The 17829-nt window shown below is 41.8% G+C and overlaps 1 protein-coding gene across 1 annotated transcript in view; it reads left to right on the top strand.

Annotated features, from left to right (window-relative positions):
• The first annotated feature begins 474 nt into the window (after positions 1 to 474).
• The window catches only part of KIAA1755 (KIAA1755 ortholog), a 71587-nt gene continuing 54232 nt past the window's right edge, over positions 475 to 17829 (top strand). The window contains exons 1-2 of the mRNA XM_072631564.1: positions 475 to 988; positions 11702 to 11899. Of these exons, the coding sequence (XP_072487665.1) occupies positions 986 to 988; positions 11702 to 11899 (201 nt within the window). The 5' untranslated portion in view covers positions 475 to 985. The remainder of the gene's footprint in view (positions 989 to 11701; positions 11900 to 17829) is intronic.

Raw genomic sequence — 17829 nt, 5'->3', positions numbered from 1 at the left:
GGCGGGGGGGTGGCTAAAGAGGGGTGGGAAGGGGGAAAACTGGGGGCAGGGAGGGATCTCATTAGGTTCTACAACAGGGGCTGCTGTTCCTGGACCAGGATAGACTTGGGACAGGAAGGAGGTTTTGTAATGAAAGAGACCCAGGCTCAGGCTGGGGCGAGACTGAGTTTTAAGACTTCGTTCCCAGACACTCTCCTCCCTTCTGCTTTTCCACTCCCCTCAGTCTCTCCTTAACAAGCCAACTTTCTTCTCTCTCTCTCTGCCTGTGAGCGTACACCTCGTTCCTCTGTCTCTCTGCGTCTCGGTCTCTCTCCCTCTCTCCTATTTTTGTCCTTCTGTCCGTTTTTCTCTTCTCTTCTCTTCTCTCTGTCTCTCTCTCTGTCTCTCTCTGTCTGTCTCTCTCTCTCTCTGTCTCTGTCTCTGTCTCTCTGTCTCTGTCTTTGTCTCTCTCTGTCTTTCTGTCTCTCTCTGTCTCTCTCTCTGTCTCTCTGTCTCTCTTCTTTCCTATTTCTCTCTTTTCTGTTTCCTCCTCCTCCTTCTTCTCCTTCTCTCTGTCTCTCTCTCCCGCCCTCCTTCTTTCTCTCCTTTTTCCCCTCTCACTCTTTCCCTCTCACCCTTTGCCCTGTTTCTCAGAGATGAAGGAGGAGGGAGGAGAACTAGCTCCTGGCTCACAGGTTTCCTCTTCAACTCTGGCTGCCTTGGAAAGGACGCGGAACTGACGGATGGGGAGGGAGGGGACAGAGGTGAGGTCCTCACGGGACTGCCAATGTGGGTACCTCCTGCACCTGGATTTGGGGAAGACCTGCCCACCAGCCGCTCACGGGGATTGGACAGAAACGCAAGGAGGCGCCCCCCCGGGAGAGAATGAAAACGGGAATGTGCACTGACCCCCCAGCAGAATTGATGGAAAGGAAGCTGGCTGGCTCTTGGACACTCTCTCCTTAGCCAGCCGCTCCCCTACCTGCTTCCAGTGCCCATAAACAACATGGTAATGCTTTTCCTCTTTGTTCTTAGGCCTCTTTCTCCTCGGTTTCTCAGGTGTTGTGTGAGTGAGTGACTCCAGAGGCCAGACACGTGGGGCTCAGAATCCTCGGGAACAGGAAAGAGAGAAAGAGACGGGATAGGCTTGAGCCCAAAGCACAGGTTGGGGGGAGGGGGGTACTGCTTTTTAATATGACTTTTTAATAAGGGACTATGTTCTGCAATGGATAAGTGTTGATTTTGTGTCCAGTTGCCTGTGTGATAGCAGAGGTTCGTAGAAACTCAAGTCCAATGGACCAGTATTTTCCAAAAGTTCTAGAAAGTATGAGGCTATAGAATTTTGTGCTTCCAGTTTGGGACCAGGATCTGAAACAGAGAATGAAAAGGATTCTATTTCCTAGGGAACTCTAGCCCAAATCTACACATTCAAGAAATTTGGATGGTCTGGTGTAAACAATTAGTGTCTGAATAAGCACTTTGGTGGAATTTTTTAATTCCTGACTCTGATTTCCATTTAGGAATTTTGGGCACACACATGAGGGATAGCAAAGCCATCAACCTCACTCAAGAAGTGGGTGAAATCCTCCTTCTGACATATGCTAGCTGTGTGAACATGAGTAAATCACTTCACTTCTCAGGCAACTCTCTAAGACTACAAATTATGCACAGGATGCTCATCTGCTTTGGTGGAAGGAATTTCCACATTGAGAGTTTCTTATACTCGTTAAATTGCAGATGAGGCTGTTTTCTCCTCCCTACCAAGAACATGCACCCATATACATGGAGAACCATTCACACAGGACATATTAATGTACAAACATTCATTCTGTCAGCACACAAATGCCATAAATGACAGGCAGACATTCATAATAGCACATACACTAAACATGTATTCACAGAACACACACATACACACACAACACCATAGTTCTGTGTAGAGAGAGTTAGTTTGGAAATTTGAAGACTTGGGTTGAAGTCTTGGCAGAGATTTAAAGACACCTGTGACACCTTGGACATTTAATTTCACTGGGCCTCTGTTTCCTCCTTTGTAAAATGAGTGGATTGTACTAGATGATTTCTGAGGTCCTTCTAGCTCAAAATCAATTACTGTTATGATGAACATGAAAAATATGAACTTACTTGGACTCACTTGCATGCAAGCACACCTGTAAGGGGCTAGAAGAGCCTTTGGAGTTGAAACAGCAGGATTTGAATATTGACCTTGCCATTCACTGCTTTGGTGACCTTGGGAAGTCACTCACCCTTTCTCTGTGCCTTAGTTCCTGATTAAATGCCTTTAAGGTCCTTTCCAGCTTTAAATGTAACAATCTGGTGATCTTCTCCAAGAGGCATTTGTGCAACTTCTTCAAGCTGTACCCAGAACCTGGAGGAATTTGCCAAGCCTAGGGCAGCTTAGGTGGCACAGTGGACAGAGTGCTAGACTTGGAGTCAAGAAGACTTGAGTTTAAATGTGGTGTCAGACGCTTAGTAGCATGTGACTCTGGGCAAGTCACTTAATGGCTCTCAGCCTCAGTTTTGTCATCTGTAAAATGAAGATAATGACAGTATCTACCTCACAGATCCCTTGTAAGAAAAGAGAGAACACATGCAAAACATTTTGCAAACCAAGAATTCTATAAATATAATATAAATTCTAACTGTTATATGCTAGCTGTTTCATATGAATGGTAGCTATAGTTATTTTAGAACTATTAAACTTTCAACCATCAGTCAGTTCTGAATCCCAGAAATATTCACAGAGCCCCAGACCAAACCTGAAACTAAGAGTCAGACCTGCCATACCTAGAAAAGGATGAATTCTGAGCAGCGGCGTTGAAGTTAGAGTCCCTAGGTTGAAATTCCAACACTTCAACTTAGTACCCTGGTGATTTGGGACAAGTGCTTTCCTTTCTCTGGGCCTCAGCTTTCTCTTCTGTAAAGGGCAGGGTTTGGACTAAGCAACCTCTAAGGCCAATTCCAGGGACAAAAATTTCTCATACTTCTCTTTGAAAACCTAAAAATCATGTTAAAAGGAAACAAGTCTAAAGAGGTATGATAATGGGTGCAGAGTTAAAATACCCATGATTGTGGGAGTTGGTGGAGAGTAAGCCAAGGGGTGTCTGAGCTACAGGTGGGAAATACCAAGAGATGGGCCAAATTCTCTGGCTGTTTTGGAATTTTGTGACGTCAAATACAGCTGAGAGCAAGGGGATCCTTGGCAAAGGCTTGAATATTTTCCTATAATACAGCAGTATTTGTTGCAAAAGGATGTAACCTACGCTGTCTTCAAGTATGACTTAGGTTGTTAAATCCTTGACAGCAGGGACTGTGTGACTTTCCATCTTTGCACTTCTCTCAGTACCCAGTGGAAGGGGGAAAGGAGGAGGAGGCGACACAAAAGTCAGTCACTGGTATTGATTAAATGAAAGTATAGGGCAAATAGTTTTGAAGTTTTTAGAAAGTTTGGGTTCTCTTTTTTTTTTTTTTTTACAATTGGGGAATGTTTATGATGTTTGCTGAAGAAGAAAAGGAAAACAAATGAAAGAAAATGTTTCAGTTCAGTAAAATTCAGTATTTAATTAAGGGCCTAAGATATGACAAGTACTGTTCTGGAAATTGAGAATACAAAAACAAAACCATAATATCTCTTGCCTTCCCAGAGCTTCCATTCTATGACTGAATAAAAGGGAGAATTTTCTCACTATCAGGAAAACGAAGCTTTGTTTTAGAGGGTTCCTGAGCTAAAGCCCTTTTCCCTCTTTCCCTATGGTACAGAGGTGGCCCTGGATTCAACCAGGGGTGGGGAATCTATGGCCTTGAGGCCACATGTGGCCCTCTAGGTCCTGAAGTGCAGTCTTTTGACTGAATCTAGAATTCACAGAGTAAATCATTTTGTTTTGTGAAGTCTGGATTCAGTCAAAGGGCCACATGTGGCCTCAAGGCCATAGGTTCCTCACATCTGAAGAAGGCTGTACTAGTGTTTGGCAAGCTATGGCTGGTCCTACCAGGCTAGAAAGCCTTCAAAAATGCTCTCAGAGACAGATAATGTGTCTATCATCTGAGTGCCAGCCTAGCCAAGTTTGGAGAGGCTCATCAGGTGAAAATCGACCCCTAAGGGATCTCTAGCCCCAGCAACTCGCAAAACTGACTGTTAGGACATAGAGGGACTGGGATGTACCTTCTAACACACCAGAGGTCATTTTGGAGGTTTCATTATAAAGATCTTTAAGAAGAAAAAGATGATTCTTTCTCCTGAGTGCCTTACATCTTCTACTGTCTGAAAGCCAAAGATCTTAGGTCTAGAACCAGAAGGCCCCTCAGAGGTCATCTAGTCTTACCCTCTCATTTTACAAGTGAGAAAACTCTCAAAACGAGACCCATGGAGGTTAGGTGACTTGCTCAAGGTCGCACAGGCAGTTTAGGACAAAGGTAGCTCCCTCCTAAAACTGACTGTATAATTTACTGCTATTAATCCCATCTCCAGCTGTCTGACCCTCAATTCAGCTTCATTTGCTTAATCTCATACTATATCCAAAGTCAGCCAATCAATAAATAAACATTTATTAAACACCTGCTACATCCCAGTTACTGAGCTTAGCACTGAGGATACAAAGAAAAACCCAAAACATCCTCTGCCTTCAAATATGTGTCTGAATAGAGAAGAGCTACTTACAGAGTAATTGAAAGGCAACCTCAGAGCAGAAGGCTCTAGCAGCCGGGAGTCAGGGACAGGCCTGCAGAAAGTGACATTTGAGCTAAATCTTGAAGGAGGCCAGGGATGCCAACAGGCAGAGGTGAGAAGAGGGATGCAGACAAGGGAGACAGCCAGTGAATTCAGAGATGGGAGGAATTGCAAACATGCCAAATCTACCCTCTCAGGGAAGCTTCAACACAAAACTCAGGTTTTTGTGTTGAAACTCAAAAAAAACCTTCATTTCACTAGTACCTGGTAAGGGAGGGAAAAACAAACAAACAAGAAGAATGATCTTCTCAACAACGTCTCAACAAATTTGTATTGAATAAGCAGGTACTGTATACAGAAAGCACCATGCTGGGCTAGGGGAGTTATATACACTGCCCAATTTCATAAGAATTAACTTTCTAATGGGGAAAAAAACATAAACATGGAATAACTTTTTAAAGCCTTTTGCAATATAGACTTTTTTTGTAGAGTTGACTGATGTTTTTTGCATTTTTTTGCCTCAACCGAAATCATGATCTGAATCTCTTTGCACCCTATAAGTTTCAACCCGCCCCACTCCAACTCCATGTTGGACAGTTTTTTTTTTTTTGTGTGTGTGTGTGTGTGTGTGTGTGTGTGTGTGACAGTGGGTAAGTCTCTTTCTGTCTCTGTATCTCAGCTTTCTCCTTGTAAAATGAAAATGTTGGACTAGATCTCTAAGGTTCCTTCTGGCTCTAAGTCTTATGATCCAATAAGGCTGTGCAGATGAATAGTTAAACGTACAGCCAACCTCCTGACCCTGTAAAGGAATGGAAACACATCTATTAAGTTTCATTGAAACCATTTCCAGGGGTCCGTGTCTGGTTAATGTTGTATCCATTACAAGGCTTCCAGGGCCTTGCTATTCAGCTAATTAATCATGGGTGTATACTCCCCAGGGTTCCTTTAATGTGTTCATTTTCCTATTAAATTTGTTTTCACTATCAATAATAACTCACATTTCTATAGCACTTTAATGTTTCTTTCTTCCCAACAACCCTGTGAGATGGATGGTATAAAAATAATGAACCCTGTTTTATAAATGAGGAAACAGAGGGTCAGAGAAAACTGATTTCCCCAGGGTCACATAGCTGCTAAATATCAGAGCTGTGACCAGGTCTCCTCACTTCAAGTGTAGTTCTCTTTTCTCTGGCATTTACTTCCAATGTATGGACGGCTAAGTGGTGCAATGAATAAATCACTGGACTTGGAATCAAGAAGACTCATCTTCATGAGTTCAAACCTGGCCTCAGATACTTCTGATGTGTCTCATCATTTGTGTCTTGCTTGAATGTCTAGAACCACTGGTCATTAATCAAGGATGAAATTTAGATCAATTTTAATTTGGAAAACTGTTTCTTAAGTCAAAGACTGATTATCAGAGTCTCAGTGGCATTAGGCATATGAGTTCAGTGGGTTTGGACTACAATCCCCAAATGTCCTTTCCCATTTCAAATAACTGAGAAAAGACAGAAAAGCCATTTGTGATTTAGAAACCAGAGTGGTAGAGGACAAATAATTATCACTCTGGAGGTAGAGAACTTGGGTTCAGATCCTACTTCTGATGCTTACCTGTGTGACGTTGAACCAGTCACACTCATCTCCCTGGACTTCAGTTTCCTCATTAATAAGATAAGGGGGATGAACTGGATGATCTCTGAGGTTACTTTCAGTTCTAGATCTTGGATCCTATGCTCCCAGAAGCTTGTGCTCCAGAACAGGACCACTCATGGTGAGCTGTGCTGTGCTGGTCTGGTCAGGGGGCTGTGTTTGACTTCAAAACCATGGCCAGTAGGAGGAGCCCAGGGAAAGAGAGAACAGCATGGGCCAGAAGAGTCAGGGTATATGGTTCCTGAACTTGGGGCCTTACAGATTAAAAAGGGGAGGAATACATGGAATGGAGGGAGGGAACAGAAATGAAGAATCCATGGATTTTGTGAGATCTGGGAAGGACCTTGAAATTCTAGCCCAATTCTCTCATTCTAACTGTCTCAGCATATCCTCTACGCAGCTGACTAAAGCGCAGAAATAATTCCTCATTCATATCACTACCTTACTTCAATGATACCATTTTACCTTTAGGATCAAACAGAGACTCCTATGTTTGGCATTTAAAGTCTTTAACAATCGGATTCCAGACTACCTTTGCAGGCTTATTCCTTATTACTATTTCATTAACTCTAGGTTCTAGCCAAATTGTCCTTTCTGTTTTATTCATCTCCTGACTCCAGGGCTTTACAATAGATCTTTAGCATACATACATGTGAACCTATTTCAATGAGAGTGAGGTTCAAGCATTGCCAGCTGCTCCCCCTCCAATTTTAACCTTTACTGTGAGTGCCTGTTTTATGTGAAAAAAATTTCCCCATTCTGTATCCCCCTTCCTCTTCTCCCAGTGCATCCTTCTTCCTCAGCCCTTCATTTTTAGACAGTCCCAACAAAATCAACTCACATCCATGCCTTCTGTCTATGTAGACTCCTTCCAATTGTCCTAATAATAATAGAGTTCTTAGAAGTTACATGTGTTATCTTCTCATATAAGAATATAAATAGTATAACTTTATTGAACCTTTTGTTATTGCTCTTTTGTGTTGACCTTTTTATGCATCTCTTGAGTCTTGTGTTTGAATGTCAAATTTTCTGTTGAGCTCTAGTCTTTTCTCAGGAATACTTGAAGGTCTTCTATATCATTAAATATGCGTTTCCCCCCAGAAGGGTTATACTTGGTTTTGCTCTGTAGGTTTTTCTTGTTTGTAATCCTAGTTCCTTTGCTTCCAAAATATCATATTCCAAGCCCTCCACTCCTTTGACATGTAAGCCACTAAATCTTGCATGATCTTGACCGTAGCTCCACAATATTTGAATTGTTTCTTTCTGACAGATTGCAATATTTTCTCCTTGACTTAGGAGCTCTGGAATTTGGCCATAATATTCCTGAGAGTTTTCCTTGGATCTCTTCCAGATAGTGATCAGTGGATTCTTTCAATTTCTATTTTACCCTCTGGATCTAAGGTATCAGGAGAGTTTTCCTTAATAATTTCTTGAAATATAACATCTAGGCTCTTTCTTGATGATAGCTTTCAGGTGTTCAATAATTCTTAAATTATCTTTCTTTTATAGGCCAGTTATTTTTCTAATAATATCCTTCTTATATTTTTTCATTCTTTTGATTCTGTTTTATTTTTTCTTGATATCTCATGGAGTCATTAGCTTCTATATTTGCCCAATTCTAATTTTTAAGGAATTATTCAGTGAACTTTTGTGCCTCTTTTTCCATTTGGCCAGTTCTGTTTTTTAAGGAATTCTTTTCTTCAGTATTTTTTGTGCCTCTTTTACCAAGCTGTTAATTCTCTTTTCATAATTTTCTTACATTATTCTCATTTCTTTTCCCAATTTTTCTTCTATCACTCTCATCTCTTTCTTGAACTCTTCCAAGAATTCTTATTAGGCTTGGGTCCAATTATCTTTTTTTGTTTTGTTTTTTTGAGTTTTTCACTTTGCTTGCAGCTCTTTTTACATCATCTTCTTCTGAATTCATGTCTTGGTCTTCCCTACCATCATAATACCTTTTTATGGTCAAGTTCTTTTTTTTTAATTTGTTTGTTTTCCTATACTATCTCTGCACTTTTAACTTTATATTATAGTTGGGCTATGTTCACCTGGGAATGGCAAAAAAGCATTATTCCAAGTTTCAGGTATTTTTATGCTACTGTTTTCAGAGGTAGATCTGGAGGTTTGCAAGTTTTTGGTGCTTTCAAGATAGCGTGATCTAGGGAGAGGTATGGTCATTGCTCTCCTGGTCTGTGCTCTGGTTTTTATCTAAGAAGGGTCTCTACTCCCCTTCAGCTGCATGTGCTCACACTTCTCTTGGCCCTTGAATTGTGATCAGGTCCCCTACTCTCCTGCAGCCTCATGGCTTAGAACTGTGACCAGGGTCCCTGATCCCTTGTTACAGACCGTAAGTATCTCTCTTTGCCCTAGAACTATGACCTAGAACAGTATATGGGCAATAGAGTTGTTGATCCATGCCAGCTGCTCCCACTGCCAGTGAAGAGTCCCCTGTAATCTCTTTCTGACCATTTATCCAACCCTGTTACCATGTCTGGACTGAGAGCTCCCGATGCTGCTGCGCTGCTATAGCTGCCTCTATGGCCAATATCCAGTGCTCCTGCAGTATGCCATCTGGGCCAGCCCCAAACCCAGTGTTACAGACCTCTCCTTTCCACCTCCTAAGTTGTATTAGGCTAGAAAAATGTCTTACTCTCATCTTTTTTTGGCTCTGCCACTTCAAAATTAGGTTTGCATAGTTATTTTAAAGTTGTTTAGAGGGGAATATTGGGAAAGTTCAGCTGGGTTGCTGCCTGTGCTCTGCCATCTTGGCTCCCTCAATAAATCCCACACTCTCTCATTAGGTTCCCAGAGTACTAGCTATATCTCCTCCTTAGGGCTCTAGATTAAAAACTTCTGCTTTATATTATCTTGCTTGGTGATTTCATCAGCTCCTGTGGATTCAATTATCATCTCTATGCTGATCATTCCCAGATCTATTTATACAGCTCCTAACCTCTCTTTTGATCTCCCATTTCACATCAACAACTGCCTTTTGGATATTCCCATAAGCATCTCAAAATCCACATGCCCCAAGTAGACTTATTACTTTACTCCCCAAAAAAGCCCTCCCTTTTTCTGAACTTCCTTATTATTTACTGTTGCTATGACTTCCCATTATTCAGGTTCAGAATATCATCGTTATCCTCAGCTCTTCCCTCTCTCACTCCACCTACCTAATCTTTCACCACATCTTGTTTCTCCCATCACATATCTCCTATATGCCCCCTTCTCTCCACTCAAACAGCCAACACCTTGGTGCAGCCCTTCCTCACCTCACAGCTGGACTATTTCAACCCCATGTGAGTTTGTCACCCACAGTTTAAGAAGCACAGAAGGGATCACCGGTGGAAAAAGTTTAAGAATCCCTGGCTAAGTGATCTTGCTTTAAAAAAAAAAAAGCAATTTTGACTGTGTTACTTCCCTACTCAAACTCCAGTGGCTTCTTATCACCTCTAGAATAAAATATAAAGTCCTCTATATTTCTTTTAAAGCCCTTCACAATCTGGCTCCTTTCTACCTTTCCAGTCTTCTTACATCTTGCTACCCTCAAGATACTCTATGATCCCTGCCTTTTTGCTCCTCCTCACAAACAACACTGCAGCCCAGGCATTTTCACTGACTAATTCCCCATTCCTGGGATGCCCTCCCTACTCACCCCCACCTTCTGATTTCCCTGGCTTTCTTTAAGACCCAATACAAATCCCACCTTCTACAAGAGACTTCCCCAACTCTCACCTTCCCTCTGTGATTACATCAACTATATATGTGTGTGTGTGTATATATCTTACATGTATATTATATATATATGTGTATATATATATATATATATATATATAGGTATAAGGTATATATATCTTATATGTACATAGTTTTTTTATCTTGTCTCTCCCCAACCCTCCCATTAGACTATTAACTTCTTGAAGGCAAGGATCATATTTTTGCCTTTTTTTGTATGCCATCACTTAGCTCAGTGACTGGCACATAGTAAGCATTTAAGAAATGATGGTTGTTATTTTTTGTGATGAAGAAAGAAGGAAGGAGAGAGGGAGGGAGGAAGGAAGCAAAAGGAAGGAAGGAAAAGGAAAGGAAGGAAAGGAAAGGGACAGTAGGAGAGGGAAGGAGGGAAAGAGTTCCCAGGGTCAAATTTTAAATTAAATTAAATTTGTTCCTTACTATTCGTGTCACCTTGGGCAAATCACTTACCCTTTCTGGGTCTTAGTTTCCTCAACTGTAAAATAAAGGGGTTGGGCTAAATGATCTTTAAAGGCCTTTCAAATTCATCAGTCTATGATTGTATGATCCTTTCAAGCTTTAAATCTTATGATCTTAGGAAATGTAGTTCAACTTAGCATGCATTTATTAAGCTTCTGCCCATATTAGATACTACGTTGAGTCCCTGAAATAACATTAGTTTATCACAAATCATGTTAGGAGACTGGTGCCTGAAAACAGGGTAACAATAAAAGTACAGCAAGTGTGGACTAACAATAACTGACATTCACACAGTGTTTTAAACTTTGCAAAGTGCTTTTACACATCATCTCATATGAGTCTCCCAATAACTCTGGTTTTTCTGACTTTCTTCAAATTTCAGCTAAAATCCCACCTTCCACAGGAAGCCTTTCCCAGTCCCTCTTAATTCTAGTGTCTTTCCCTCTGTTGATCATCTCCAATTTCTTCTGGATACATCCTCTTTGGCAGCTAGGTGGCATAGTGCATAGAGTGCCAGCTCCCTCAGATCCAGCCTCAGATACTTACTAGTTGTGTAGTCCTGGGAAAATCATTTAACCTTGTTTGCCTCAATTTCCTCATTAGTAAAATGAACTGGAGAAGGAAATGGCAAACCACTCCAGTATCCTTTTCCAAGAAAACCCCATGTGGGGTCATGGAGATAGAGACACGACTGACCTGAATCAATCATAATAACAAATATCTATTTATGTGTACTTATTTGCCTGTTATTTGAGTGAAATGACAGAATAGTGAGAACTCCTTGAGAGCAGGAACTTTCTTTGTACCCCCAGCACTTGGTACAGCCTGTCACCAAATAAAAGCGTTTAATAGATGCTTATTGCTTATTGGACTAACTACAGGTATTATTATCCTCACCTTACCAAGAACAAACAGGATCAGAGAAGTTATTTTACTTGCCCAGCATCACTCAGTAAGTGTTCTGAATCTGGGAGTTCTAACTCTCAGTCCATTACTCTATACATTCGGCTAGAGTGGTTCTCTGCCATTGAGGCAGGCCATGGAAAGGGTGAGAGATGGAGGCTCACAAAAGCTTGAGAATCTCCCATTGCACCAAATGGGAGCTACAGCACATTGTTTACTCTTTCCCTTCTCCCCGTGATATATCTCATTTCTTTCCCTTCCCCCCCACCCCAGGATTCCCAGTCACTGGACACAGCAATTCAGAGCACTCTCGCAGCCCTGTACCCTCCCTTTGAAGCCACAGCGGCAACCATCCTTGGCCAAGTGTTCCGCCTCCTGGACATTCACTACCAGGGAGATGGGCTCTGCTGCCTCCTGGATTTCTTGATACCTGCCAAACGCCTTTTTGAGCAAGTCCGGGAAGCAGCCTGTGTAAGTCAAGGAAGGGAAAAGGATGGGGATGATTGATCAACCAGCTTTGGATTTCCTGAGCTCATGAGACACCTGGGAATCTAAGTGGAGCTTTTGCAGAATGTTATTAGGAATCCTTCTGATTCTACCCACTAAGAATAATAGTACTTAAAGTGAAAGAAACAAGGAAGTAGGATGACTTAGGTCTTACTATGGGGAAATGAGAAAATGAGATGTTATATACTATGTTGGTGGGAAAAATATGCTAGTGAGATAGATGTGCCTTCTGTCGGTTGAAACAGTTAGAAAATGGAGGTGATTGTGCCCTATGTTGATAGAAGAGAGAGAGGATGTTGGAAAGAGCACTGCTTTTGGAGTCACAAGATATGAATTCATGACCTTGGATAAGTGTTTTTCCTTCTCTGGATTTCATCTATAAAACATGGGGATAAAACTAGATAAAGAATAAGTTGAGAAGCTAAATTTCCCTGCCATGTCTGTCTTCCAAAGTCTGTTCTGTTGTTTCTCCTCTCCTCTTCTCTTTTCTCCTCTCCTCTCTTCTTTATCTTCTCTCCTCTATTGTTTTCTTCTCTCTCTCTCTCTCTCTCTCTCTCTCTCTCTCTCTCTCTCTCTCTCTCTCTCTCTTTCTCTTTCTCTCTGTCTCTCTGTCTCTCTCTCTCTCTGTCTCTCTGTCTCTCTCTGTCTCTGTCTGTCTGTCTATCTCTGTCTCTCTCAAACACTGCAGTCAAAAATGTTCTTTTTGAAAGCAGAAAAAGAGAAAAGAAATATCACTGTTCTCCCAAGCTCTCATACTAACTCCATCCCTAATTCAGGCTTGGAGAGGTTTAGTCTTCTTTCTTTACACCAAGGAGGGTACTCTTATGCAAATGTTTCAGGCTTGAACCTCAGTTACACAAGAAATAAGGAAACAGAAAGGCTGTGTCTTTTGTCAGTGGAAAAAGTAAGACTGTGTGCTCTGAGTCAGTGGAAGAAATAAGAGAGATGGTTGTTTGTTTTGTAAATGGGAGACTTAAGGAAGTGGGATAATATGCCTCAGTTCCATCACAGAAATAAGGAAGTTTAGCATTGGCCATATGACTTTCCGGCAGGTTTCCTGAATGATGATGATTCTAATTTTGAGCTGCCATGGAAATTTCTTCATCTTGCTTTGACCTCTCCCCACATGAGATGTTTTGCACTTTGATTTGGGGGGGAGGGGAGAGAAGGATGGGGAGAGAGGGAAAAGGAAAAAGAAGGAGGAGAGAGAGAGAAAATGGTACCAGTACCCTAAGTCCTTGGAAGCCCTGATGCATGGCCTTACATCATGGAAATTTGCCTTTCTGCTCAGGGAAGGTCATCTCACCCAGATGGAAATACTAGAGAGAGCATCTCAGAGCATCTCAAAGTGCTGCTAGTCCCAGTGGTCTGCATAGCTGACTCATCCTTCCCAAGTTAGCTTTCAATTCAGAGCCTTACCAGGCTCTCTGGCTGTAGCAAGAGTCAATGGGAAACAAGCCCACATATTCTGTGTGTCTGCCAGCTGTTCTGTGTTGTTATTTAATATTTATTAAGCACTTAGAAGAGAAAAAAAAATCAGAGGCCCAGCCTGATGAGTCCCACCCACAGAGCTCCAGTAATAATAAATGGAAGTTGTAGCCATCACAAAGGAATTTTTGGAGATAGTAACTTCTCCTCCACTATTTGCCATGCACTAAATGCATGCAGAACCGACGTGCCCAACTGTGAAGCCTGAAGGGAAGCTGCTCTTTGAGGGTAAACTGGAAGTTTGAAGAGCAAAGCACCTGTTCCTCAAATCAGAAACAGGCTCTAGGTGGGATGAATTAGTCTTTGAGATTCATCCTTTGAATTCCTAACATGTCTCCTTTTCTCTTATCTCTCTCCCCTTCACCCTTGCCTCACCCAGTCCCATCTGCCTACAGTCTTTGCCATAGTCACCTACTTCCTCATCTTGTTCTTCCCGTGCTTTCCCTGGGGGTCTGTGTTTGATGATAATAATAAGAACAGCTAACATTTATAGAGAAGTTACTATGTGCCAGGCACTGTGCTAAGCTCTTTACAAATGTTCTCTCATTTGATCCTCACAACAGGCCCTGGAGGTAAGTTCTATTATCATCTCCTTTTTGCAGGTGAGGGAACTGAGATAGACAAATTAAAGGACTTACCCAGGGTCACACAGCTAGTAATTGTCTCAAGTTAGATTTGAACTCGGGTCTTTTTGATTCGGGGCCATATGGAGATAGCTAGGTAGCAGAGTAGAGAGAACCCTGGAAATGAAATACTTCCATACTGCAAGTTGGGTGACTAACAGGAATGGATTTTGGTGCAAAAGTCCACACCTTGGCTGGGGTTCACAGGATTATAAGGGCTTATGAAGGTGATGGTTTTCTCACCTTAGAAGGTTTCCTCCTAGCTCCCTTGCAAATGCTTAGCTAATAATGTGACTAGGGCTTTTATCTTTGGAGCAGAATCTTTAGGGGAACTACCTATAAGACTGTGTAACAAGTTTGTAAGTTAAGTTTAGAAACTTTACCTTCAAAAAACTTTTCTATAATAGTTGTCTATAAATGGGAATATACTTTGAAATGTGCTACTAGAAAAGGGTGTAGAGAAAAATAGTTTTAAGGGCATTCAGAACAGAGGGAGTTAGGACCAAGCATGAGAAACCATTGCCCACATTAGGCAAACGATCTGAGAAACAGAAGGATAAAGCCCTTAGTGAGAGGGCTGTTTTTTACATCTGGTGCAAGCTGCCAAACTGTCTCGGACAGCCAAGTCGGGGAAAAAGTTTTACCCCTCTAAATTTGAGTACCCTTGGAAAAACTCCACTGGCCTCACCTTAGTTTTGGTTCCAGATAATACTGTGTCACCAGGTCAGCACTGGTTTTGTCTTTGAAAACACTTTCTATGTCCTTTTTCTTTAAATAGATTTATTATAAAGTAGTAACTATCAACAAGAGGCAATATGGCAGACATTACAGCAATAAAATCTAGAAAAATATACAAAAGCAAGAAAAAAGTCAGAAGAGGCCACTTAAACAAACAGAACAGTTGTGTTTCCATCTTGTTCAAGTTCATATAAATATTGCTTTAAACAAACTGTAAATTGTGGAAGTCAGATGTTTCGTAAATAATTTTATTCTAGTTCTTTTTAACGTTTGTATTTGTGTTGATAGTTACTTTCTCTCTGTGGAGGCCTGGGATTGCATCACCGTAGGGCACTGCCCTCCGCCATGGAAGATTAACAAATATCCCACCACTTGGAGTCTTCCAGCCGGGATTTCTAGATTTTCCCATGGCACGGACTCCACTGCCAGTCTGATAAAGCCTTTGAAAGTCTTCTCAGAATGTTTCCAAAAGTTAAGAAATTTTTTGTCTTAGAGAGTTGCCTGGGGAATGGAGAGGGTAAGTGACTTGATCACAGTCAATACGAATCAGGTAGGATTTGAATCCAGTCCTAGGTTCAAGCCCTGCAGTGACTGTGGCTTCCCAAATACTAGAGAGGGTTGTGAGGGAGAAGGGGAATGAGCTATCAACACATTCAAATGTACAAGCAAGCACAAAAAAAAAAAGATTACGTTAAACCTTGTACTTCCACCATTTACATTTTCCTTAAAATAAAAATATATGTTAACTTGAAACTAGGAAACTAGGAAAGCCATTGTTCTATTCCTCCCCTGGCCCTCTTCTGGATTTTTTTTTAACTTCTCTAAGGTCATCTGCAGTAGGCTTCTCCACTTCCTCTCCTCTCGCTCTCTCTAAAAACTGTTCTCTCCAAAGTTACCAATAAACTCCTAAGTGCCAGATTCAATGGCCTTTTCTCAGTCTTCATCCTTCTTGATGACTTTGCAGCCTTTTCACTGTTGCTCAGTCTCTTCTCTAGGACACTGTCTTCTCTCTAGGTTGTTATGACACTGTTCTGTCCTGGTTCTTCTCCTATCGGGCTAAGTGCTCCTTCTCAGTCTCTTTTGCTGGATCTTTATCTTTGCAGGCTCACAGGATTCTGGCCCATGAACAGTGAAAGCTGTTCCTCCTCCTGCTGTGATGCCAATGGTCTTACATGGGCTAGATGAGCATCTGCAAGAATCATAGTGGGTAGCTGATTGACTTGTGGTGCAGAAAGAATGCAGCATTCAGGTGCCTGTGGTAGTCTCAACAATAGCCCTATTCTCAGAATGTTGCTAGCCATCAGCTCACTGCTGGTGGTCCAAAAGCAAAAGGAGTAGACACTGACCGACCTTCAAGGTCTGACCATAGATTTTTCTCAACAAATTGTGCTCCTGGTGGCCTATATTTGGAGCAGAAGACAGGAGGAAAGGAGAGGGAAGGAGAGGGGAGATCTAGACCAAGTGGTTCCTGTGATGAAGGAGGGGGACCCCTTGTTGAAGAGTTATCAGCAATTGAAAGCAAGGTGCCTGGTTGTTTGTGTCACTCCCATTCCAAACACTCAGTCAATAAATATGTATTAAGTTCCTGCTATGCACCAGGCACGACGATGAGCACTACGGATTCAAGACAATCCCTGCTCTCAAGGAACTTACAATCTAATGGAGGAGAAAATATACAAACAGTTGTGTACAAACAAGTGATATGCAAGACAAATTTGAAATAAGCAATAGAGGGAAGGCACTAGAATTGTGGGGGATTGAGAAAGGCTCCCTATAGAATATGAGATTTTATTTAAACCTGGAAGAAGGCCAAGAGGTAGAGATATGGGGAAAAGAGCATTCTGGATTTAAGGGACAGCCAGAAAAAGTGCTCAGAATTGGAAGGTTCAGCTCTTCAGGAAGGAATATCAAAGGAACCTAGTGTCACTAGATCATAGAGTTCATGGGGTGGGGTGGGGGGTGGGCAGGGGGAAGTGGTAAGGTATAGACAGGTGAAGGGTGGAGTTACGAAGGGCTTTGAACGAAAAGGATTTTATATTTGATCCTGGAGGTGATGGGGAGACGCTGTAGTCTATTGGGTGGGGGAAGAGAGGGATGACATGGTCAGACCTGTACTTTTGGAAGATCATTTTGACAGCTGAGTAGAAAATGAGTTATAGCAAGAGGTAGGGAAACTAACCAGCAGCTATTACAGTAGTCCAGATATAAGGTGATAAGGGCAGACACCAGAGTGGTACCAGTAACACAGGAAAGAAGGGGGCATATTCAGGAGATGTATCTAAGGTAAAATCAAGAAGCTTCAACAATTGACTGGATGTAGAAGGTGAGAGTGAGTGGGGAGTTGAGAATGATACTTCAGTTGTCCCAGGGGACTGGGAGGATAGTGTTACTCTCAACAGTAATAGGGAAGTTAGAAAGACAAAAGGGTTTGACGAAGAAAATAAGTTCTGCTTTGGACATGTCAAGTTAAAGATGTCTATAGGATATCCAGTTTGAAATGTCTAATGGATAGTTGGAGATGGGAATCTGGAGATCAGCAAAGATGTTGAGTCACTTCAATCATGTTCAATTCTTCATGACCCCATTTGGGGTTTTCTTGGCGAAGATACTGAAATGGTTTGCCATTTCCTTCTCCAGCTCATTTGACAAATTAGAAACTGAGACAAACAGGATTAAATTACTTGTCCAGTATCACACAGCTAGTGAGTATCTGAGGCCAGATTTAAACCCATGAAGATGAGTCTTCCTGACTTCAGGCCAGTATGCTATCCACTGAGCCACCTAGCTGCCCAGCAGAAACATTAGGGCTGAAGTAAATTTGAGAATCATCAGCACCGAAGTGATAATTGAATCTGTGGGAGTTGATAACATGACCAAATGGAATAGTACAGAAAGAAAAGAAAAGAAAGTCCAGGACAGAGCCCTGTGTGACATCCACAGATAGCAAGCATAATGAAGATCCAGCAAAGGAGTCTGAGAAGGATCTCTTGGACAAGCAGGAAGAGAACCAGAAGAGAGTGATGTCACAAAAACCTAGAAAGAAAA

Source organism: Notamacropus eugenii, chromosome 1, assembly GCF_028372415.1.
Source record: "Notamacropus eugenii isolate mMacEug1 chromosome 1, mMacEug1.pri_v2, whole genome shotgun sequence".
Classification (NCBI taxonomy): domain Eukaryota; kingdom Metazoa; phylum Chordata; class Mammalia; order Diprotodontia; family Macropodidae; genus Notamacropus; species Notamacropus eugenii.
This window is presented reverse-complemented; position numbering and strand designations above follow the sequence as displayed.